The sequence below is a fragment of the Emys orbicularis genome, chromosome 1, assembly GCF_028017835.1.
Source record: "Emys orbicularis isolate rEmyOrb1 chromosome 1, rEmyOrb1.hap1, whole genome shotgun sequence".
NCBI lineage: Eukaryota > Metazoa > Chordata > Testudines > Emydidae > Emys > Emys orbicularis.
In genome coordinates, this window is record NC_088683.1 from 8790670 (window position 1) to 8815571 (window position 24902).

Consider the following 24902-nt stretch of genomic DNA (forward strand, 5'->3'; position numbering starts at 1 on the left):
TGGTCGTAAGATTCCATAAACCATATCCTAATGGTCAAAATTCCATACCAGAAGAAATATAAACTAACAGACCCAAACTTGAAAACAGGAACACATTTCTTCTTCACATTTGTTCTCCCTCCACCCACCCCATTGACTAGGGCAGAGGGAGAGAGAAAAGAAGAAATCCCTATGCGTATACTTTATACCACAGCGACAAGGGCAGTATAAATTACTAGTCTAGTCAATATCTTTTCTCTCCCCTTCCTAAATTTGCTCTGATATGAGGCTTCCTCACACTTGACTTAAAATGGTATCTTCCGAGCCTCTCCCAGAGCCCTGTGGATCTTCCCATTTAATTTCTCCCTCTCACGGACACCCAAAGTCACGGTAGCGCTCCCTTAGCAGACAGCCGGATGCTGCTCCCTGCAGACTCTGTTCTTTGGGCTTACCGAAGGTTGCTAGATTGTGCCATGAGGCCTACACTTTGGCTGCTGAATGCCCCATGCTGGCTCAGGAGCGAGTGACTATGGGTTTGATCAGGCAGCATGTAAAGTACCCTGAGATCAATGATAGATGAGGACACTCAACACTGTGCAGATTCAGGCTCTGAGTTTGGATAATCAACCACAGAAGTATCTTGTGCTACCCTCTGTCACCCTATAAAAAGGGCTGCTTTAAAAGAAAACAAGCCACATATGAAAAATTATGAAATAATTACTCATTCATGCTGTGAGTGATTGTACACGTACCTTCGTTTTTTGTGTAATTACTTTTTCCAAATGCAGCTTCCGGTAGCTTTTTTTTCAAATCAGACACGCCTATGATATATTTCATTTCCAGTTTGGCTGGCCTATCAAAAGAAGACCAAAATATTAAAGATTAAATATATGTATAGTTCTAATTCAAATGAGGAATCTAAGGTTATTATACCATTGTAAAACTGAAAAGTGGACAACTGCTCATTCCACTGAGCCGAGCTCTGACATATGGCTTATTGTTTGCAGTGTTATAGCTGTATTGGTCCCAGGATCTGAGAGAGACAAGGTGGATGAGATAGTGTCTTTTATTGGACCAATTTCTCTCTCTTTCACCAACAGAAGCTGGTCCAATAAAAAGATATTACATCACCCACTTTGTCTCTCTCCTATTGATTATTGGCTCCCAGAGAAAAAATACTGAAGTGGACCTAACGGAATTAATTAGTTTCAGTTGACAAAATAGAATAGTCTTCCCAAAAATTACTTTTTAAAAATAATACCAATTTATGGCTTCTTTGACTAGCTTGACAATGATGCCAAATGAGTAATAGTCTCCAAAGACCAAAGCAGACATCAGAAAGAATTAACAATCCTGGATACAGGTGATGTCACCTAATAGTGAAGTGTCCAATCAGATGTCTCAAAAATAAAAGCATGTCCCTCGTGAGGTAGAAACGGTTAGGATACAAAGCCACATGGATGCCTACTGCAGCAACAGAAAGGCGGCATTGTGTGTTCTGTACCAGACTTTGGCCTGGACCAGCATCAAGTGGTCTCTACTGACCCAAAGGGACCTTAAACAGTGGCATGTTACTGCAAGTCATAGGGCATATGTTGGAAAAAACAGCTTTTGACCTGAAGAGTTATAGCCAGTATCCTTCCTGTCTGGATACTGGATAAGAACCTACGTAAAGCAGAAGACAATTTATTCTATTCTCTCCCACTTTAAAACTTTTAAAAAATATATTTTTAGCTTAGAGGCCAACACACACTCCCCACGAAATTCATAAAAACCACAGCAAACCTGGGAGGAAAGTATGATCAGAAGAAAATGAGTGACTAGCTAATCCCTAGCACCAAACAGACTACAAACCCTCTAACTTGTTAAATTCTTCACCGTTATCTAATTCTGATTAAATATTTTAAACACTTACTTTAATAACTTATTCACCATTTCCCCAAGCTACAATTCAGCAGTTTGACTTTATTAGTATAACAACAAAGTCTATTTGCCATAGGAAAAAGAAAAGGAAAAACCGGGAATAATGTATTGGGCTCAATACTCAAAACTAGACACCTCATGTAGCACAAGCAAAATATGCCTTTCCCTGATGCAGCTCATTTTCCTCGCTGTGCCAGCTCATCTGGCAGCATGGGGGTGGGGGTGTGGAGGGGCAGCAGAGCCTGGGGAGGGGAGAGGAAGGAAGAGGGAGGGAGGGGAGAGGGGGGCAAGAGCAGCCACTGCTACCTCTGTGCATGGTAGGGTGATCAGATCAGCAGTATAAAATATCAGGACGGGGGGGGAAGCAAAAAAAAAGGGGGGGCGGAGGGGGAAAAAAAAAGGAGTTTAAAAGGGGCCGGGGGCATTAGCAGGCCCCGGCCGCACGCGCTGCCCTCTCCGCAGAGCCTCCCGCCCCCTGGCCCGCCACGGGCATATGCGGCGCGCGGTGGGTCCGGGCGGGGACAGCGCGGAGCGGGCAGGGGCCGGGTGGGTGGCGCGGGCCGAATCCCCGCTGCTCTCCCTCCCGCTCGTGGCTGCGGCTCCTTCCCGGCGGGACGCGCCTCCCGCTGCCCCAGCCACATGCGGCGCGCGTCCCCCGCGCCTAGTCTCCCTCCCGCCGGGAAGGAGCCGCTGGACGTGCGCCACATGTGCCCGGGGCGGGCCGGGGGGCGCGTCCCGCCGGGAAGGAGCTGCAGCCGCGAGTGGGAGGGAGAGGCGCGGGGCTCCCCGGCAGCAGCGGGGATTCGGCCCACGCCCCCGTGCCGCCCACCTGGCCCCTGCCCGCTCTGCGCTGCCCCCGCCCGGATCCACCGCACTGCCCCGCGGGCTGCAGGGCTGGAGCAGCCTCCAGGCTGCGCTCCCAGCCCCGGCCCCAGTGTGCAGCGGCCCAGGGGCCGGGCAGGAGCCCGGGCAGGAGCCCGCTGGTGCGGCGGGGGGCTCAGAGCTGAGCCCCCCCGTCTCCCTCCCTTGCCAGCTATCCTTTGCCCGCCCGCCCGGTGCCCGGGTGCCGGAGCTGACTCACCAGCTCCAGGATCCAGGCACCGCCGCCACCCCCTCCCTCCAGGCTTGCGCCGCCATACTGCAAGCCTGGGAGGGAGGAGGAATGCTGCGTGGTTGGGGAAGAGACGGGGCCAGGGCGGGGATTTGGGGAGGGAGCCAATGGGGGAAGGAGGGGGCGGAGCCGGGGCGGGGGGTGGGGCGAGAGTCCCTCCGGGAGAGCAAAATTTCTTTTTTTTGTTCGGGACACATTGGTCAGGACACGGGACAAAGAAGCAAATATTGGGACAGTCCCGATAAAATCGGGACGTCTGGTCACCCTAGTGCATGGGAGGGAATTAGGAGGAGCGGCAGCTCAGAAATGCTAGTGGCTGCTCTCCCCTAACACGCTCCCTGTGAAAGTTCAGGTGATAAGGGACAAAGAGACTCTTGATCATTACCTGTTAGGTTCACTCCCTCTGGGGCACCTGGCATTGGCCACTGTCGGTAGACAGGATACTGGATACTAGATGGACCTTTGGTCTGACCCAGTACGGCCGTTCTTATGTTCTAAGGGGAGCCCATGTAGGGTGACCAGATAGCAAGTGTGAAAAATCAGGACAGTTTTTTGGGGTGGGGGTTTACAGTTGCCTATATAAGACAAAGCCCCTAATATTGGGATAGTCCCGATAATATCAAGATGTCTGGTTATCCTAAGCCGATGTAAGGGAGTAAGAGGGGCTCCTTACCCCCCTAAGCAGGGGGGAAAGCTGAGTTTATGACTGAGCCTTTAGCTTTTACATCTGCTTGAAGCTGGAAACTGCCTTTCTAGCTAAGGTGCCAAAGGCTACATCTGTGATTCCCAGCATCAGTGTCAATAAAGCCTCAAATTGTGTTTTTTTTCCCATTTCATTCTGCGGCTACCCAAGCATTAAAAAAAGGGAAAATATACTTATACTTACAGTTGTGCTGGAATCACAGCACTATATGGGGACCTAAGGGCTATATCACACAATAGGTGCCCCTGGATAGAAAGCTGCCCTCTCCATGGGCAACAATATACTAAAAATAAAATTAGAAAAAGAATTGTCATGTGAAAATGAAAACAATGCAAATAAAGCTACAGTTAAATACAACTTTTCAAACCAACAAGAGGTTCTCTTACCTTTATTTTCAAGTTCAATTCTAGAGAAAAAAGGGCGGGGGAGGGAGGGAGAAAAGAAGAATGCTTAAAAATGGTCAAGGCAAAGTGGCACGTGACTGAATGTTGTACAATAATGTAAAGTCGCTTACATTCTTTTATGATTTAATGTTGACATTATTTTAGGTTCCGTGTACTGAAAGGCTATTATTACATAGGGACAGATCTGTCTCGGGCGTTCAACAACACTGTCACTGGAAAATTCATATACGTAATACTGGAAAGAAAAAAAAGGAAAAACAGATGAAAGAGAATGACTTCATTCAGCAGTGCCTTAATGCCGTCCTTCATCCCACCCCCATCTCACATTAAGTTCAGAAATATTTCTTCAAGCCGTCTCTTCATTGCCAGCCACTGTACCTGACTCAATTCGAAGGCCCGAAAATGACTAGTCTCCAAGGAAATATTGTTTATATTCACAGAGATGTGGCAGTCATAGCCAGGAGTCGGATTGGTGTAATTCGCCGTGTAATTCTCTGGCATGAACTTGACCTTTCCCTGCGACAAACACATTTGCCAAAAAATAACGCTGGTAAAAATGCTTTAAACAGAAGCAAACCACCCGCGAATTTGAAGATAACTTTGCCATCCTTCCCAGAATCTCAAAGCTCTCTATAAAAGGTGTTGCATGCACATCCTCCACAACTCCCTGAAAGAGGGAGACCAACTAATCGATCTCCACATCGGGGTCCTGCTGAGCAAGGCAAGCAGATGGCGGGGAGACAGGGAGCCTATGTCCTCCACCGCACACTCGTTGCGGTGAGTGCAGGGGCGAAGAACCAGAAACAGGGCACTGGGGGCAATCTGGGGCTGTGTGGGGTGGAGGGGGGCTGGGGTTAGAGAGCCTGGCTCAAAGCGTGGGTGGATTGCTGGGAGCCTTGGGAGTGGCAAGGAACTTGGAGCTGCCTTTCTCACTCTGCTCTCCTATTTCCATACCCTCCCCCCCCCCACCGCTCTGCCACCAATGCCCCTACACTGCCACCACCACCTCCCTGCTGCCAGGAGGGCTCAGAGAATGCTGGCCAAGCACCACCTGGAGAACCACAGAGAGGGGTTCTCTTTTTCCCCCTAGCTCCCAGCGCTTGCACCACGAAACAGCTGTTTCTCACGGCAAGCGCTGGGAGGTAGGGGGAACACGGCGCGCTCGGGGGAAGAGGCGGGGCCGGGGCAGGGATTTGGGGAGAAGTCCAATGGGGCAGGGAGGGGGCAGAGTTGGGGCAGGGACTTTGGGGAAGGGGTTGGAATGGGGGCGGGGCAGGGGTGGAGTTGGGGCAAGGCCTGGGGCGGGGGGCGCGAGCAGCCACTGGCGCCGGGAAAAGTTGGCGCCTATGGTGACACGGCTGCCGGATGGATCAGTGTCACGCCAGATGCTTAACATTTGGAAGTGATGTAATTCTGCCTTTGGATAGGAGTATGTGTGCAGCTCCAATCAGCTTCCATGGAAGCCCCATCTTTGCACCCAAAAGCTGAGTTTGTCATTTAAGTCTAACAGCGTAGTAAATAGGGTGACTAGGTGACTGGTTTTCGACCAGAACACCTGGTCGAAAAGGGACCCTGGTGGCTCCGGTCGGCACCGCTGACCGGGCCATTAAAAGTCCAGTCGGCGGTGCTGCAGAGCCAAGGCAGGCTAGTCCCTACCTGTCCTGGGGCAATGCGCTGCGCCCCAGAAGCAGCCAGCAGGTCCGACTCCTAGGCGGGGGGGCTCCGGGGCTCCGCGTGCTGCCCCCGCCCCAAACACCAGCTCCGCACTTGGGAGTTGGGGGGGGCGCGGTGCTTGCGGGCGAGAACAGCACGCGCCACGGAGCCTCCTGCCCCCCACCCCCTGCCTAGGAGCCGGACCTGCTGGCCGCTTCCGGGGCACAGCGCGGTGCCCCAGGACAGGCAGGCAGCCTGCCTTAGTCCCGCTGCGCCGCTGAGAGGGAGCCGCCCAAGGTAAGCCTGCACCCCAACCCCGAGCCCCAACTCCCTGCCTCAGCCCTGAGCCCCCCTGCACCTCAAACCCCTCATCCCCGGCCCCACCCCAAAGCCCGCACCCCCAGCCCAGAGCCCTCACCCCCCCTGCACCCCAACCCACTACCCTGAGCCCCCCCAAATCCAGAGCCCCCTCCTGCACCCCAGAGCCCGCACCCCCAGGCCAGAGCCCTCACCCCCCCCTGCACCTCAACCCCCTGCCCCAGCCCAGAGCCCCCTCCTGCACCCTGAACCCCTCATCCCCGGCCCCACCCCAGAGCCCTCACCCCTCCCACACCCCAACCCCCTGCCTCAACCTGCAGTCCCCTCCCACATTCCGAATCCCTCGGCCCCACCCCCCAGCCTGGAGCCCCCTCCTATACCCCAAATCCCTCATCCCCAGCCCCACCCCAGAGCCCACACCCCCAGCCAGAGCCCTCACCCCCCCCACACCCTAACTACCAGTCCCAGCCCGAAGCCCCCTCCCACACCCTGAACTCCTCATTTCTGGCCCCACCCCGGAGCCCTCACCCCCTCCCGCACCCCAACCCCCTGCCCCACCCCAGTGAAAGTGAGTGAGGGTGGGGGAGAGTGAGCCACTGAGGGAGGGGGAATGTAGTGACTGGGGGGCGGGTCCTCAGGGAAGGGGCGGGGCAGAGCCTCGGGGAAGGGCGGGGCTAGGGCGTTCAGTTTTGTTCCAACAGAAAGTTGGCAACCCTAGTAGTAAATAATGCATCGTGGAACAAATACTGAAAGCCTTTCTCAGATGAAACCCTCAGTGACATCCACGCTTCTGGAGTAATATCAAGGCGCTCTTTGATCTCATACTTTCATGGTGCACCGTGCCCCTAATCAATATGTACTAAATACCCTGGATTCCAAAAAAAGATATCAATATAGTATTGATTTTATATCATATCAATATTACGACAACACACCAATATTAACATTTTTGTCTTGCCTGCTGCTCTATGGGAACTTTCATTAACTAGTCTGTGGGGGGGAAAAAAAGATTTGAGTTTTACCTTAATTAGTTTAAAAATTACAATACAGCCAGATTTTCCATGATACCAGGGCCTTGGATGAAGGCAGTCTGAGTACTTGGAAACATAAGCCCCTTTAAAAAATAAAATAAAAATATATTTAATATTCTTTTGGGAATTCTGGATTATAAATAATGACTAAATAAGAAAATCCCAATGAAAAACATTTTAGTATTCTACTGTATGATTTGTTTTTTGAGTAAAACCTTAATTTTGAGCCTAAGCTACCTGAAAGTGTCCCTTTGTCCCCTGAAAAGGGTTCTTAAAGGACTGAAACTGTGACGGCTCAGTGTTTGCTATTGTAGATTGTGGGCTCTGCATTATATTGTTTGTATGATACCCAAGCATACCATTAAGACCGCACGATTACTTCGCCCCCCTCCCAAGACCCTCAAGCCTCACAGGAGATGTGTATGTTATAAGATTTTCCAAGTCAGAAGTGTTTAAATACATTTCAAAGTTAAAACTCAGGGCTATGGATTTCTTTTAGATATGACTGGTTACAATGCACCTCATGCACTACCAAATTTAGGGCCTACTCCTGTGAGTAGTCCTACTGACTTAGTAGGAGTACTTACAGTACGCGTTTGCAGGATCAGGATGCTCTATGGTGAAACCTGATGAAAGGTCAGAAAGAGCTGCGTATGTTGGCCTAGCGTTGAGAGGGTTAATACATGCTGGGGTTATCAATTTGGAATTTACATAAGTAGGAGAGCTCAGACCAGATGTAATATGTGGTGTTTTCTGAGGGCTTGTTTTTATTCAGCTTTCACCTGGGTTAACTAAAGCGGGACAGTCTGTGGTTCAGACCAGATTACAACCACACCTTCCTATGCCTTCTCTGTAACCTCTACATGCCCCTCAACTTCCAGATAAAATAACTCTAAAGTATTTCATGATACAAGGGAGCTTTATGTGAAAGTCAGCACCTCCTACCCCCTTTCTCTGTGGGGAAAATCCAACAGTGCTTACAACCAAAAACACAGATAGCTACCAGCAACAGTCAAAAACGATATCTTCCAGTTCATTGGCTGCATTTATCCCTTGATTTCCATATACAAAAGGGTGGCAAGGGAAGGGAGTGAGATTATGTGTTTCAATTCATATAGGCAACAATTTCTTGGCAGCTGCTAGTGTACAAAACATCAGAAAAAAATGAAACCACAACATATCTTGAATTACTTTCAATAGAAGGAGCTATGTACAAAAATATTAGGTCAAGCAGGAGAAAAAACACTAAGAAATTAAAATATTTCAGACACTTTCTATTTTAGCATTGCTTTCATGTAGCCCCCTTCCCGCAAAAAAACAAAAATGCACGTTTAAATTCTCAGAAATGTGTGTGTGATTCACTGACACACTACTTCAGTTTTATGCCTGTTTGATTCCACTGATTCCAGAATGTACGATTCCTGAGCAAGGAGATGTAGTTACAATAATATCACTTTCAGTGTAACCAAAAATCTATTTCAGCTCCCTGATACCAATAATAAAAGTAGTTTAAAACAAAAGATATAATGCTAACAAATATGTCGCCTTAGTTTCAAATTTTAAGTCAATTTCTCAGAGTGTCAAGTATCAGATCTGGAGACTGATTCTGGCCTGCATATTTATACCTGCCTCTGGAAATTTCCACCACATGCGACTGACGAAGTGGGTATTCACCCACGAAAGCTCATGCTCCAATACGTCTGTTAGTCTATAAGGTGCCACAGGACTCTTTGTTGCTTTTCTCAGGGTGGTTTGTTTGTTTGTTTGTTTGAACTTGAAAATGTAAAATTGATGTAAGCCTCTGAATTATGCATTTGATCAGCTATACAGTTGGGTGTGTAAAACAAGTTACAAATATCAGTGGCCCTAATAATCTAGATTTGCTTGTACTATTTTACTTTATAGTGAACACAATGTCATAAAAGTTCATTTGTATGTTTCTTTTCAAGAAACTGCTTGCAGTTCATTATAACAAGTCAGATATTTTCCCCCTCTGTACTTAAATCTTACCTTTCGCTGGATCACCTAGCGTGGTAAGGGATCTGGTGTTTATACGAAGTCCACTCTGACACACCGCTTTTGCCTTCAAAATAAGTTATAGCCTCATTTATTTATTTTAAAGATAAGATTTTTAGCTATCATGTCACTATTACAACACTTAGCAAACATACTTTCAGTTAATAAATGTATTTAAGTATTGCAAAAAAGTTAATTATTTTCACATCCACAAGACACTTATGATCTGAATATAATTACGGACAGATCCAATGTTCATTGAAGTCAGGGGAAAGATGGCCCTAAATGCTGAGAGCCACTTATCAGGTCTGGCTATGACATTTAATGAACATTTTATATTCATGCAACACACAACGCTTTGGAAGTTTTTGGAAAATTCCACCCCCTCAGAAAAGTCTTGGCAGACAGATGGCTGACGTCTTGCACTTTCTTAATCTTCTAGCACTTTACTTCCACAACCTACAGAGTTTCTTCAAAAGGATGCTTGTAAACTCCTGTTTTCTGTCACTGAGGTTCTTTTTCATTCTAAATGTATCTGAGCTGTTTTGCTCATGTCTAAACTAGACTGTAAATTCACTGGGGGAGGGAAAATGCCTTTCCCTCTGTTTGCACAGTCTGTCAGCACTCAAACAATAACAACAACAATAGAGTTTTTAAAAAAGCTCAGGAGTCATTGTCAAATCCTTTTTTTCAGATAAATTCTCCTCTGGGTTATTTATACAGCAATGATCACAATGAAGAGGCAGTGCAGATTACAAAGAGAAACTAAACCATTTAAGAATAATTCTGATGGACTTCCTTGGGGAGGAGCCTCTTTGAAAATGAAAGTACTCAAAGATGCAGCATCTCAATATGTTATGCTGAACAACTTTTCCACATTACCTCTCTTTCACTATCAAACAGAAGAAATGCATAGGTCTCGTCAAGTTCCTCCTTGGTATAGCCACTCGCTTCCTTTTCTTGGCTAAAAGTTTTGTACTGTAGAAGACACAAAAAGGCTGCTTCTTTTATATATTCCAAGTACTAGACTCATATTAATATTGTGACACAGGGAATATTATGCATTTATATAGCACATTTCATTTAAAGATCTTAAAGTGCTTTACAAACATTAACTAAAGGTAACTAAAATGCTTTTTTCTTTAATTTAAAAAAAAAGAAGCATTTAAGGTCTTACAGTCTTGAAAGCATACATACTTAATATGTATTAATAATTATATTTTATAAATCAAAATATGGTAGTTAATAATTAGTTCCTCCTTTATTTATGTAGCAAGACCCAAGTTCAGGGTCTGTGATTTCCCTACAAATATCAGTGACATCACTAACACCCAAAGCAATGCAAGGAAACATCTACCTGCACTGTTTAGATGCTAGTAAGATGCACAACTGCTGGTGCAGGGGAAACAGATCATGGAATGCCTAAAAAGCCTTTCAACATAAGTATTTATAGACTCAGACTTTAAGGCCAGAAGGGACCATCATGATCATCTAGTCTGACCTCCTGCCCCTGTACACGGAAGGCCACAGAACTTTGCCCATCCATCGCTGTAATAGACCCATAACCTCTGGCTGAGTTACTGAAGTCATCAAATCATGATTTAAAGACTTCAAGTTACAGAGAATCCACCATTTACGCTATTTTAAACCTGCAAGTGACTCGAGCCCCATGCTGCAGAGGAAGGTAAACAGCCCTCTGGGTTTCTGCCAATCTGACCCAGGAGAAAATTCCTTCCTGACCCCAAATATGATGATCAGTTAGACCCTGAGCATGTGGGCAAGACCCAGCAGCAGTGTATTTGTATTATTTGTTCATCTCTTCATCATAGTCTGTTAATTGCTTGAGGCCTTTTTTAGTATTTTTAAAAGAATTGCAGCAGTACATTTTTTACCCTCGCAACTTCCATGTGATGTAGGCATATGCTATATCCGTTTCACAGAAGGGGAAACTGAGGCATGGGGCAGTTGGAATACTGTATAGCCTAGGAGTCTTGGCTTCCAGTCCCCTGCTCTAAACACACTCCCTCTCTAGGACATAAAACATATTTAAAACGGACAGAATTCAAACTGACCTGCTTAAACTAAAACATTTCCCAGGTCTAAGCAAACCAAAACAAAGAATTCTTCATTCTTGCCCCTTTACAGAAATGGTGTGAAGGTTTTGTATCCAGTATTAAAATTTCTTTCACGACTTGCTATCTGGACATGTAATCACTGACGAATCATGCAGCAGGCCAGCTGATCTACCCCACTTCTTAGCGCTCAAAGTATGCGCAGGGTTTGAAGGGAAATCCAGGGGATTGTTGAAGTCCCCCTGATGTTCCAGACTGACAGCACTTTTAAAAGGTGAAACTATGAGAGAGTGGCTTTAACAGACAAGCGTGGCTGTGCCTACTCTAGCGATTTTCTCAAAATCTCCTAACGGTGCATTACCATTGGTGGTATCAGTAGCAGGAGGCAAGGAACAGTTATTTTTACCACTGTCTCATCTGTTTATTCTCGGAGAAGGTTTAGGTGACAGGATAGTTAAATGCTGGTGCCCAGTCGACACGACTCTCCTACCATTAGAGAACAAGGAAAACTGCACTGCATCTGTTCACATTTGGAAGGATTTCTTCACTGGCATCTGAGCTAACACTTCATTTGAAAGCATGGTTTGACTCCCCAGTAGAAAGCACAGGAGTGTGTTTGTCAAGGCTTGTGAGAACCCAGGTCCAGGTGTACAAAGGGACTTGCTCAGCATTGCATTGGGGGAAGGATAGCTCAGTGGTTTGAGCATTGGCCTACTAAACCCAGGATTGTGAGTTCAATCCTTGAGGGGGCCATTTAGGGCTCTGGGACAAAAAGCTGTCTGGGGATTGGTCCTGCTTTGAGCAGGGGGTTGGACTAGATGACCTCCTGAGGTCCCTTCCAACCCTGATATTCTATGATTCTTTCCACTGGCCAAATGCAATTATGGGTGTTTATAGTTTGATTATATAGATTTGATCTTCATATGTTATTCTTTTAAAACAAATTTATTTCAGTGCCAGGGCTTTGGAGCTGTGCTCCGGCTCCGCTCCAGCTCCAGGCAAAAACCTGCAGCGCCACTGCTCCGGAGCTGCTCTGCGCTCCAGCTCCGGGCTCTGCTCCAAAGCCCTATTTCAGGCGTCTTCCTTTTTTCCAGTGATTTAGTATTTGTATAACTCCAACACAGGATGCTTTTAATTGAGCCCCATGCTACAGAAAATGGTACCAGAGCCTAAGTGATCAGGCAGGGAGCTAATTTTTTCATATTGCTTTTCTTTTCTCATGGAATTGATTTATTAGATCGCCTTAAAAATTGTGGGAGGAGAGAAAAGATTTAAGATGAGATTGCAAGTTAGAAAAGCAGTAGGCTGAATATCACGCTTTCGTTTTTGTACTTACGCCCAAGTGTGACTGCAGCATTGAAGACGGTTTGATCTGATTTTAAAACAAACGTGGATGTTTGCTAAATTATTGTTAAATAGCAAATGAACTGATTTCTAGTTTAGGAGTCCATGACTGGGATTCCCGGGCTACAATAATATAAATAATAATATTAATCTAAAAAAGAAACTGTTGTTAGGTTGACAAAAGAATTCTGCTGGTAACCTAGCTGCGCCTACAGTGGGGGCTAGGTCGATCTAACTATGTCACAGAGGGCATAAGGCCATAAGAATGGCCCTACTGGGTCAGACCAAAGGTCCATCTAGCCCAGTATCCTGTCTTCCGACAGTGGCCAGTGCCAGGTGCCCCAGAGGGAATGAACAGAACAGGTAATCGTCAAGTGATCCATCCCCTGTCACTCAGTCCCATTTCTGGCAAACAGATATTTTTTCACAACCCTGAGCCATATGGCCAAGTTGACCTAAGATTTAGGTGTAGAGCAGGCCTCTCAGAGCCTTGGACTACCTACATCAATGGAAAACCCCTTCCATCGATATAGGAAACGTTTACACTCTACAGCGTAGCTGTGCCACTGTAATGCAGTGTGACAGCGTCAGAGCGGCCTAAGCCTGATTTGGCAATCATCCCCATGCGAGTCCAGTTGAGGAGATAATTGGCTAAGGACAGGATGTTTAACCAGTTAACAAGGCGATTCAGCTCCTCAGCTGAGGACAGTTAAAAGAGAGACAGGAAGAGGAAAGAGCAGGGAGGGGTAGACAGGAAGGAAGAGCCAGTGAAGCCCAGGATCTCAGGGAGGTGAGGTCTCTTCCTTCCCCTCTATCACCCACCCCCCTGCTTAGAGGGAATGTAAAAGTTTTATGTTGTTGGAGGGACAAGGACTTGTCTACCATAAATAAAGCACTTGGTGTTGAACTTGCCACTGGGGTACATGAGCACTGCTTGCAGAGAGGAATCCAGGGTGAGGGAACCCTGCCCTGTGACGTGTTGACTAAGATTTCAGCTCTATTTTTAGTTAATGACAACAGAAGCACTGGTTCCTGGGGGCTCAGCGAAAAGAATCATCTGCAGCTTCAAAGAATACAGCCTCAAGCACAATACAAATGAAGATGGTACTGGAACGCCAGGGCCAGGATAAAAGGAGAGACATCCTGATTTAACTTGGGGCTCAAGTCAGCGTGAAGCAGCTCATGCTCCATACGAAAAGCCCTATAAGCAGCAAGCATCGCATTAGCATTTCAACCAGTCCTGAGGGCCCCCCATGACTTGTAGAGGAGGCCCTGCAGTTGCAGGTTTGGCAGCCTTTATTCCACAATCAAAGGAAGGAGCGGGGTGAGGAGCAGAAGGGTCAAGAAGAGAAAAGAAAGAAAATGCTCGACTCATTTAGGAATTGTAAATTGGGCAAAGGTCACAATGGGATGTATAAATTAACTGAACGCTGGAAACGAAAGAATCAAACATCTGCCACAAATGGCAGGCAAAAAAAAACAATGGAACAGAACAGAACCCTGGAAGACATGGAAGGAATTCCCTCCTTTGCAAAACCTTTAACTAAACCCCACGCCCACGAAACATACCTCCTTTAAAAAGACATCATTATTCACCAAAGTCACTCGACTGTACTGAAAGCCATTCCGAGAGGTGGAATCCAAATATGAGTTATGCAGCACTGAAACTGCTGTCTGGTAAAGGGAACTTGAATCCACTGGCATTTGGTGAAAAGCTGTAAGTAAAACAATAAAGAAGTGAAAATATTCATGAAGACAATATGTGTACACAGATCACCACAAGAGTCTCTTCGGATTTTGGTAGCAGCTGAGCAAAACAATAACAAACATTGCTAAACTTATTGATAATTCAACAAACCCTGACATTAAATTACAATGAAAAATGAAAAATAAAATTGAGTACATGGGGAAGTGAGGTCTCAACTCATTTCCCTGGTGCATGCAACTCAGTTCTACGTAGGACTTGTATATCAATCTCTCTCTAGTTTCTATTTGAATTGGGAAGTCTCTTGGTAGCAACTACCCTCAAATTCATGCAATCTACAATACTTTATAGCTCCAGTTTAAACTACTATCAAACAGGAAGAACATGAGTTCACTGATCTCCTCTAGCTTCATTAATAATCTCTAATGACTACTGAGTTCAGTCCTCACACTTTTCTCACAGGACCCCTTCTCTCAATCCTCTCTAAAGAGACATGAAGCTGAGGAAGACTTATTTTATTCCAACCAGGCACACCTTCAAATTCCTTTTCACAGCCCTGTTTTGTTTTGTTTTTGTTTTTTTGCAAATTATATAAATGCAAAACCAAAGAGAATAACATTTAAATAATAGGGACAAATGAGACCTTACAGCAAATTATGTTTGTGATTCCTAATAATGCCAGATTTGATCATAATATTACAAATAATATCTTAGATCTGTTGTCCCTCTGCTGAGCAGCAGTGGATGTTTGGACCTTGGGGGTCGGCTTTGTCTTGGAAGAGAAATCAATGATGTGGAGTCAGGGTATTTTCTCTGTGTAACTTGTTTATTTACACTATATACACCAGTCATTGAACAAAGGTCACTAACCACATGCAGGCAATCCCAATCCCTCTTTAAGAAATCTCAGGCCAAACACCAATGCCCATTCCCAGGAAGCCACTCTTCAGCAGTAAGAATTAATTCTAGTTAGAGAGAATGATTAAAGCAGAAAAACTGATTGTTTACCACAGCTCCCCCAAAAGAACTGTGGTAAACAGCAAGTCACAAAACTAACATTAATACAGTTTCTTCAGACTGTATACTGCTCACATGCTAAGAAAAGGCCCTTGCAAACCCAGGTGTAACAGTAGCAACTGGTGATTCATGCCATAACAGATCCCAAACTTTACAAACTATACGTAAATATATTTGACTAGGAAAAAACAGCGTATTACTATAGAGCTATAGTTGCTAAAATCCATTCAGAGAAAACACAAACACTTAACATACAGGAAATCCTGAATTAAGGTCCTAAGACTTTACAAATCTTTATTACCGGTGAGGGTGCACAAGCCGGAGGCTTCAATTCACAGGTTTAGTTTGCAGTACAGACAAATTAGAAAAGACGTTTTTGACTTGTGAACTGAAAATAGAACATGAGCTCGAAGTCACTGAAAGCTCACAATGCCATTTTGAGAGTAATTTTTCAGTGTATAGTGCTGCTTTAAGAAAGATACCAGGAGATCTGTAAAGACAAGGGGTTAGATCTCACGTGAAAAGTATTATCTTCATCATAGCTATGACTAAGTAAGAGATAATTAGTCTCTGTCACACCACATTTTTCACTTTTATGATCTCATTTTTTTTCAAGTGAGTTTGAAGGTTTTTCTTTTTTGCTTCTTTGCAATAAAAAACCTCCCTAGTCCTCAAATCCCATTATCCCTGTCAATTACTCAGATCCAAAAAGGTCTAACATAAGGAAAATAATAGCCCAACACTCCCAAACTGGCAAGCTTTTAATTTATTTAGCATGGGCAATGTTGTCTATAGCCTCTGAGTTATTTGATTTTGCATTTCTGCAGCATATGATTTACAACAATAAAAGGGAGATAAACTCTAGTTTTATGTGGGTCAAATGAAAGGTATGAAGAAAGGCAATTATATCAGTAGAAAACCAGAGTTAAATAATTGTTGTAATAAATGCATTTAGAGGACAGACAAGAATGGACATCAGGTGTATAATTATGGAAATTAATTATTCGGAAGTGCCTTTTTCTCTTTTAACCTTCCTGTGGGAAAGTTACCTCTTTTTTCCCTGCTCACATTTGCCCTTTATCTATCCTGTATTGTACTAATCACTCTGTTGGGATTATTATTTAAAAAGTAGAAGTAAAAAAGTAAGAAGCAGAACTATTTTTCCTAAACACACAAAGATGAAAAATATAAACGGCTTAAAGAAAAACATCTGAAAGATATTAAATGTATTTTCTCTTATTGAACCTAATGATGATAAAGAGGAATATATTAGTTTGTTTTTTCCTGCCCCCTCTTTATTTTGCTTTGTCTATAGCTTTTCCTCTCACATCTTGAACATATTAAAAAGATAACATGGGAGGTCAGACTTATTTCTGTAAATCAGACGAGGTAATTTTATTCTACCTATATAAAATTCCTCAGCGGTTTCAGTTGAAATACACTAGCTTTCTTCCCTTCCTGTCCCAAATTTTACATTCCATCTCAGTGATGGCTGAATTTCATTGGTGAAGGAAGTAAGCTCGTAAATCATTTTACTCACACAGGTCGTCCCTGTGATTTTAATGGGGCCGAGGCACAAAACAAGATTAAACGGGCTAGAGACACAAAGAGTAACAAGAAAACATTCTACAAATACATTAGAAGCAAGAGGAAGACCAAGGACAGGGTAGGCCCATTACTCAATGAGTGGGGGGAAACAAGAACAGAAAATGTGGAAATGGCAGAAGTGCTAAATGACATTTTTTGTTTCAATTTTCACCAACAAATTTAGTAGCAATTGAACATCTAGCTTAATGAATGCCAGTGAAAATAAGATAGGATCAGAGGCTAAAATATGGAAAGAACAAGTTAAAAATTACTTAGACAAGTTAGATGTTTTCAAATCACCAGGGCCTGATGAAATACATCCTAAAATACTCAAGGAGCTGACTGAGGAGATGTCTGAGCCATTAGCGATTATCTTTGAAAAGTCATGGAAGATGGGTGAGATTGGAAAAGGGCAAATATAATGACAATCTATAAAATGGAGAATAAAGGCAACCTGGGGAATTACAGACCAGTCAGCTTAACTTCAGTACCTGGAAAGATAATGGAGCAAATAATTAAGCTATCGATTTGAAGAAACCTAGAAGATAATAATGTGATAAGTAACAGTCAGCATGGATTTCTCAAGAGCAAATCATGTCAAACCAACCTAATAGCTTTCTTTGACAGAGTAACAAGGCTTGTGGATGGGGGGAACTGGTAGATGTGGTATATCTTGATTTTAATAAGGCTTTTGATACTGTCTCACATGACTTTCTCATAAACAAACTAGGGAAATACAGCCTATATGGAGCTACTATAAGATGGGTGCATAACTGGTTGGAAAACCGTTCCCAGAGAATAGTTATCAGTGGTTCACAGTCAAGCTGGAAGGGCATATCGAGTGGAGTCCTGCAGGGATCGGTTCTGGGTCCAGTTCTGTTCAATATCTTCATCAATGATTTAGATAATGGCATAGAAAGTACAGTTATAAAGTTTGCAAATTATACCATGCTGGGAGGAGTTGCAAGTACTTTGAAGGATAGAATTAAAATTCAAAATAATCTGGACAAACTAAAGAAATGGTCTGAAGTAAATAGGATGAAATTCAATAAGGACAAATGCAAATAACTCCACTTAGGAAGGAACAATCAGTTACACGCATACAAAAGGGAAATGACTGCCTAGGAAGGAATACTGAGGAAAGGGATCTGGGGGTCATAGTGGATCACAAGCTAGATATGAGTCAACAGTGTAACACTGTTGCAAAAAAAGCAAACATCATTCTGGGATGTATTAGCAGGAGTGTTGTAAGCAAGACATGAGAAGTAATTCTTCTGCTCTACTCCGAGCTGATTAAGCCTCAACTGAGAATTGTGTCCAGTTCTGGGCACCGCATTTGAGGAAAGATGTGGACAAATTGGAGAAAGTCCAGAGGAGAGCAACAAAAATGATTCAAGGTCTAGAGAACATGACCTATGAGGGAAGATTGAAAAAATTGGGGTTTTAGTCTGGAGAAGAGAAGACTGAGGGGGGACATGATAACAACATGATAACAACTTTTTTTCAAGTCCATAAAAAGTTGTTACAAGGAGGAAGGAGACAGATTGTTCCCTTTAACTTCTGAGGATAGGACAAGAAGCAATGGGCTTAAATTGCAGCAAGGGCAGTTTAGGTTGGACATTAGGGAAAGCTTCCTAACTGTCAGGGTGATTAAGCACTGGAATAAACACCTGTCAGGGATAGTCCAGTTAATACTTAGTCCAGCCATGAGTGCAGGGGACTGGACTAGATGACCTCTCGAGGTCCCTTCCAGTCCTATGATTCTACTCACAAGAGTCACTCACCTATGCGTTTGTAAGATTGGGGTGTTGGGGCTTCAGTGAGACTCCACACGGATCTAAGAGTTTGCTTGCACAGATCCAGTTACAGTATTGGGACCTGTGTTTGTCCAATGCCTTGGGATTCTTTGGAATAGAAAGCACTATTAAAGTGTCAGATACTCATGTATTACTGGCTGAGGGAAGCTAGACCTTACACTCAACTCGATGGCATTTCTCTGTCTGCCTGTAAAACAATCTCTTTTGAATGCCACATTTTGTAATTATATTTCTCGCTTTTTCTCTAATTCTCATTTAAACACTTTTGATTTACACCTGGTTTCAGGACCAGCAGTAGCCACTTGCAGGAAGCTCCTATAATTCTCAGAACCTAATCAACAGAGGTGGTGGGCATTAAAGGGGGGGTCGTTGGCATAAGCCTACGGGACTCAATACTGAAATTCACAGGGGGAAATGCAGCCATTTGTATTTCACCACAAGTCTAGTGAAAATAAGCCCATTAGGGGTGAGAAGCCTTGTACAGTGCTTTGCAAGAGATGGGGGCTCAACTGGGCCCAGAGACCCCATAAAGAGGTTGGGGGGCAGTGGAAGAGAATTTGAGGGGCAACAGTCAACTGAGGGGTTAATCTTCAGGAATGTGGCTTTCTAAATCATAGAATAGAATAACAGGGTTAGAAGGGACCTCAGGAGGTCATCTAGTTCAACCCCCTGCTCAAAGCAGGACCAATCCCAAACTAAATCCCCAAATCACCCCCTCAAGGATTGAACTCACAACCTTGGATTTAGCAGGCCAATGCTCAAACCACTGAGCTATCCCTCCCCCCAATGCGCAACCCCAAAGTCCCATGGGACTCTGTGCTTTCCCATGTTGGATCCGTGGGGTAGGAGTGTGTGTGCACTCTACCAGGGCCGCCCAGAGGGGGGGGCAAGTGGGGCAATTTGCCCCAGGCCCCGCAGGGGCCCCCACGAGAGTTTTTGCGGGGCCCCTGGAGCGGGGTCCTTCCCTCGCTCCGGGGGCCCCAGAAATTCTCGTGGGGCCCGCCCCCCCCCCCGGAGCTCCTTCCACTCCACGTCTTCGGCGGCAATTTGGCGGCGGGGGGTCCTTCCGCTCCAGGACCCGCCGCCGAAGTGCCCTGAAGACCCGCAGCGGGGGGTTCTTCCACCCCGGGACCCGCCGCCGAAGCGCCGGGTCTTCGGTGGCAATTCGGTGGCGGGGGCCCCCCACCACCGAAGACCCCAGGTCCCCTGAATCCTCTGGGCAGCCCTGCACTCTACTCCCTACTGGACTTTCTCTCTGGTGTGTCTGTGGAAAAGGGGGCAAGTGGGGGAGGTTTAGCTCTATCCTCTGAGCACCTGCGTAGGTCCAGCTCTCTCAAACTAAACAAAGCACAGAAATGCCACAAAGCCATAAAAGTTCTAGCCGCAGAGCATATCCGTGCTCTCCTTCCCCTTCCTTCTGATAGGGTGGTCCCCAACTCTGCTACAACCTTCCGGAGTGACATAGGCCAAGCAAAAGTCAACCCGGGCCTCAGTTTCCCATCTGTAAAACAGGGCAGAGGCGGGGTTGGGACTGTGTGTGAAAGAAGACTGGGAAGATGGCTTCCAATGCCAATGAATTGGGAAGATGTCTGTTTGGGGCTGGGGACTGGATGTAGGGGTTCATTGGACGAGGTGGGGGCGGGGGAAATAAATTGAGGGAACGAGGTCTGAAAGGGGGGTTGGGAAGATAGGTATGTGGGGCTGGGTGGGCAAAAGAAGAAGGGTGTGGGAGGTAGTTGGGGGGGGGGGAAGATGGAGTCCTAGGGTGGGGGAGGCTGGGGACAGAGTGTGGAGGGGAGATGGAGAGCTATGGTTGTGGGTGGGGGAGGCTGGGACTGGGAGCAGGGCACATGGGGTGCTAAGTGATTTGGGTGTGGAGGCATGGGGACTAGGGGATTTGGGGTAGGGTTGAAAGGTGGGGTGAGGGAAGATAGGATGGATGAGGTAGGGTTGGGGGCACGAGGGGGCTGAGTTTGGGGAAGATGGGGGCTAGGAGGGTTGGGAGTAGGGTCAAGGGGCTCGGGACTGAGTGTATGGTTGCAGCCTGGGATTTGGGGGTAGGGCTGAGGGGGCAGAGGGCGTTGAGGGAGGCTGGTTGTGAGGGCACTGAAGGAAGGAGAAGGGTGAGACTGGAGGCGATGAGGCAGTGGGGTGGGGGCTTTCCCCTTCCCCTCAACTGCAGGCCTGGCTGACTCTCCGGAGGCTGGTTCCTCTCCCACTCAGGCCCAGCCGAGGGTGCTTACCTCTCTCCGAGTAGCCTGGCCTGTCTGTGGGCAGCAATCCCGAGTGAGCAGGTGACACCGGCGACGCTAAGTGCTGGGAGAGGGGCCAGCGGTGCATGCCCCTAGCGACGGAGACTGGCTGGAGTGGGGCCACTTGTGGGGGGAGGGTGATCTGGGGGGCAGTTTTGGGAGAAAGGGGGCAATTTTTACAGGGGGTGGGATTTGGGGGCAGGGGGGCAGTTTTCAGGAGGTGGAGGCAGTTTTCACAGGGAAGGGATCGGGGGCCATGCCAGCAGCCTACACCATTGGAACAGGTTTCCCGTTGCTATAGGAACACCTTCTCCCCCAGTGACGGTAGCGTTCTTCTGTTGCCCTAGCTGCATCTACTGGGGGGTGGGACTTTGGTCGGCACAGTTACAGCCCTCAGAAGTGGGAACTTTTCACACTCCTGACCACATATCTATGTCGACCTAAATATTAAGCATAGACCAGAGCTAATAGTGTAAGACACACTTATATATAACTACAGCCACCCTGGGCGACTGAATTGCTTTAACTGTACCAGCCAAAAAGATTCACCCCCCTAACTGACAGTTCTACTCATACAAAAGCAGTGTGTGGACCAGGCCTCAGACTTCGAGCAATGACATTAGGAGACTATTGGGCGTGTCCAACAAGTCCCTCTGCGCCAACTCCCACTGAAGTCAGTGCCCATCTTTCTACTTACTTCAAAGGGGGCTGGATTGGGCCCTGCAAGTGGCTACAGCCTGGCGTTTGGCTTTTCTCTGAGAAACAGATCTTCTCCTAAGGTTCACCAGAGAGCAATTGGGCCTCGTGTACTGTTGTGTCTTCGGTCGGAAAAGGGGCTGATGGTAAGAGGATGAACTGCAGGCTTTACCCAGGTCTGGCCTCACCTCATTACACGACTGATAACAGCATCTGCCATGAATGACTTTTCCTGGCTAACTTCAGAAACATAATTGGGTTAATCTGCTAAAAAACATCATGGGCCCCTTTATGGCTTGAAGATTCAATCCCCTCTTTCTTGCCGTACTTCCAAATAAAGCCCAGCACATTTATTGGGACCCTCCCACCATTCCTCTGCAACATGACCTCTCTTTTAAGTAAAAAAAAGAGCCAGAGGAATGGTGAACTGACACCTCAGCCTGTCTCTCTCATCACCCAGGTTTGCAGAATTATTAACATATTCCTTCAGAAGTAAGTTTTCCCTGGTGTCCAAAACTAGCTCCACAGTCTGCCTGGAGGAAAGGCAGCAGCATGCAGCTAATTCAAGCCTTTTAGTTTTTGTGGCCAAATGCTACATCCAATGTGGCCTATTTTTGGCTTGGAAGACACAATTTGGCAGACAGCAGAACTCAAGTGAACAGTGAAGACACTGAGTTCAGACTCCACTGGCTTGTTTTAGCTGCAGAGTTAGCTCAGGTGATCAGCACCCAGGTTAGCTTAGCCCTGGTGCGAGCAGCCGCCCTGCAACGCCCTACCCGAGTGACTGAGTCCGCACTGGTGCTGCGCTCCCCCAGACTTCTGGGGGCACATCCCACAGTTCTTTGCGCAGCAGTAAGCTGAGCTCCCAGTGAATTGTGGGAGAACGTGTCCATCCTTCTGGGTACACGGGGGGAATTATGGGATGGCACTGGAGGACTGAGAACTCAGTTGGTTTAGCTTGTGTCTTTACTGCAAAGTGGGCAGGTTACCTGCCTAAGTAAAAGCAGAATTCAGGCTCTAACCCACCCCCTGGCTGGGCCAGCTAGCCCTGGCTGAAAGCACCACTAAACTCAGGTGAGAGGCTTTTATGTGTTGAGGGGGAGGTGGCAACGCCCAGGTAAATGCCTCATGTGGCCTAATGAACCACAAAAACCAGAGTGAAACTGATGGCAGACCTTGACCTTAAACACATGAATGTTTAAATGATATGCTGCAATCACTACTAGCCTGTTGGTGGATTTATTCTTGAATCACTATTGCTTTAATAATCGTTTAAGGAATTTTGAGTGATATTTTTCATTATTAAAAACCCTAAGCTACAAATTTGCCACTGGGCCTTGCGTGTCCTTCTCATAAGTCTCAATCCTGCAAATATTACCAGGCACGGTGCTTACTACTGAGCGTAGCATCAGAGTTTGACCAGACTGGCTGCATTAGTAAAGTTACTTATATGTGTCAGTACTTGCAGCATTGAGAACCTTAGACCATACCTAGCTGGTGGTCCTTATATATAAACTAAGCAGCAGGTGAACGACACACTGAGCCTAAAGAGAGATAATATAGGGTCATAAACCTGTACGAGCAGGCGAATGCATTTTAAGGGCCTGATGGACTGAAATCAATGAGAATTTTAAGTGGTTGGCATCTTTCAGGATCAGGTTCAACAAGGCAACCTCACAAGAGCCTGGGAAGCTTTCTGAAATGTGACAGAAACAGAACATTTATAGTTGACTAGAAACAAGGAGTTACGTTACCTAAAGCATAAGCTATTCAGTAAAAACTGGAGAAAATTTAAAAAGTTAGTATGTAGATATGTATCAGGGGAAACAATTACAGAAAATGCAACAAATCTGGAAATTCAGTAAAATTCTCAGGTTCTCTTTAAGGCTAAAGGGGCACTTTCAACCATATTTAGGCCCAAATTTAGACTCTGCATTGAAAAAAAGTTGCAAAACTTAAAAAAATTGAAAGCTTTTTTCATGTTAATGTAAACAGCCGTTTCAGCTTTAAGCATTCTCCTGTAGTGTCTGCACTGTACTGAGAAGCTGAAAGTGAAACAGAGAAGAATAGAAACAAAAGTGAAACTGTCTATTTTCCACGATCTTAGCTGAGTATAATAAGAGAAAGAAAAGTAACCGCATAAATGGTGAAAAGGAAATTAGATTTGTAACACTAATTGTTTTAGTAATCCCAGGCATTCAGTTATTATACAAGTTGTACTGAGAGTCCCTTGAATTCTGCAGCATAAAATGAGTAAGTAGTCTTACATACTTGATTAAATCTTTTTAACTTTGAGTCTCTAGCTATATTCTGTATGGTACACATTCTGTAATCATACTTCGCTATTTAAGGGCCAATCCTGGAAACACCTATGCAGGTGAGTAACTTTACTCACCCACCTACTCCTATGGGTATCTGTGGGGTTATTCACATGTGTAAAGTTACTCTTAGGCATCAAAGTTTGCAGGGCTGGCGCTTCCATTTATAAATATATTAAGTCTGTAAGGCATTGAGATATGTTAATATGAAAGATGCTACTTTTTATCATCTGACTACGACAAAGTATTCCTAATTAGTAAGATAATGTAAAATTCATTTAGGTCATTGCTCCAAGAGTAGTAATACACGTAGAATAAACAGACTGTTACATGGTTAATTGTTATTATGGGTACTTGGAAATTGGCCACCAGAGGCTAACCCAGGACGTAGTCTACCAATCATTTCATGGATCAGGTGACATGTTATTACTTTTATAAAGCATATAGTGCAGTGTTTTGGAACAAACACTTACTGCACTGCAAAGAACAGATGCTTAGAAATTAATTCCTTTGCTGTATGTCAGAATCTCTACCTGTAGAACAAAACACTATAATTACAGGGAAGGCAAATGATTTCAGCCTAGATTCATATCGATATTGACTGTCTACTACTTCTAAGTACAGTTCTGCACGGTTAGATTCTTGCCAGGGAATCAGCAAATCACAGTATAGGGGGAAAAAATAGAATTTTCTTTGACGAGTCTGTATATGCAGCTCAGTGGCACCAGAATGTTTCAGAAAGCAAGATGGATAAAGCTCCAAGCATCTCCGATAGTTGGGGCACTTGCCTTGTCATACTCAGGCCCTCTTTTCCAAGGCAAGCAGGATTCATTTCAAGAAATTTGCTTGAGTGGTACAGAGTCCCACCCTTACAAGAGTGAGACAGATTTTTGAGAGCAAAGTTCCTATTCCAACGTTGTTCCTTCCTACAAATTGGACAATACCACTGTCTCTTC

The 24902-nt window shown here is 45.5% G+C and overlaps 1 protein-coding gene across 1 annotated transcript in view; it reads right to left on the reverse strand.

Moving 5' to 3' along the window:
* The window catches only part of TASOR2 (transcription activation suppressor family member 2), a 74272-nt gene that overhangs the window by 40450 nt on the left and 8920 nt on the right, over positions 1-24902 (reverse strand). The window contains 9 exon segments of the mRNA XM_065423312.1: positions 732-832; positions 3900-3999; positions 4103-4122; positions 4231-4355; positions 4499-4636; positions 7114-7205; positions 9133-9205; positions 10021-10116; positions 14124-14269. Of these exon segments, the coding sequence (XP_065279384.1) occupies positions 732-832; positions 3900-3999; positions 4103-4122; positions 4231-4355; positions 4499-4636; positions 7114-7205; positions 9133-9205; positions 10021-10116; positions 14124-14269 (891 nt within the window).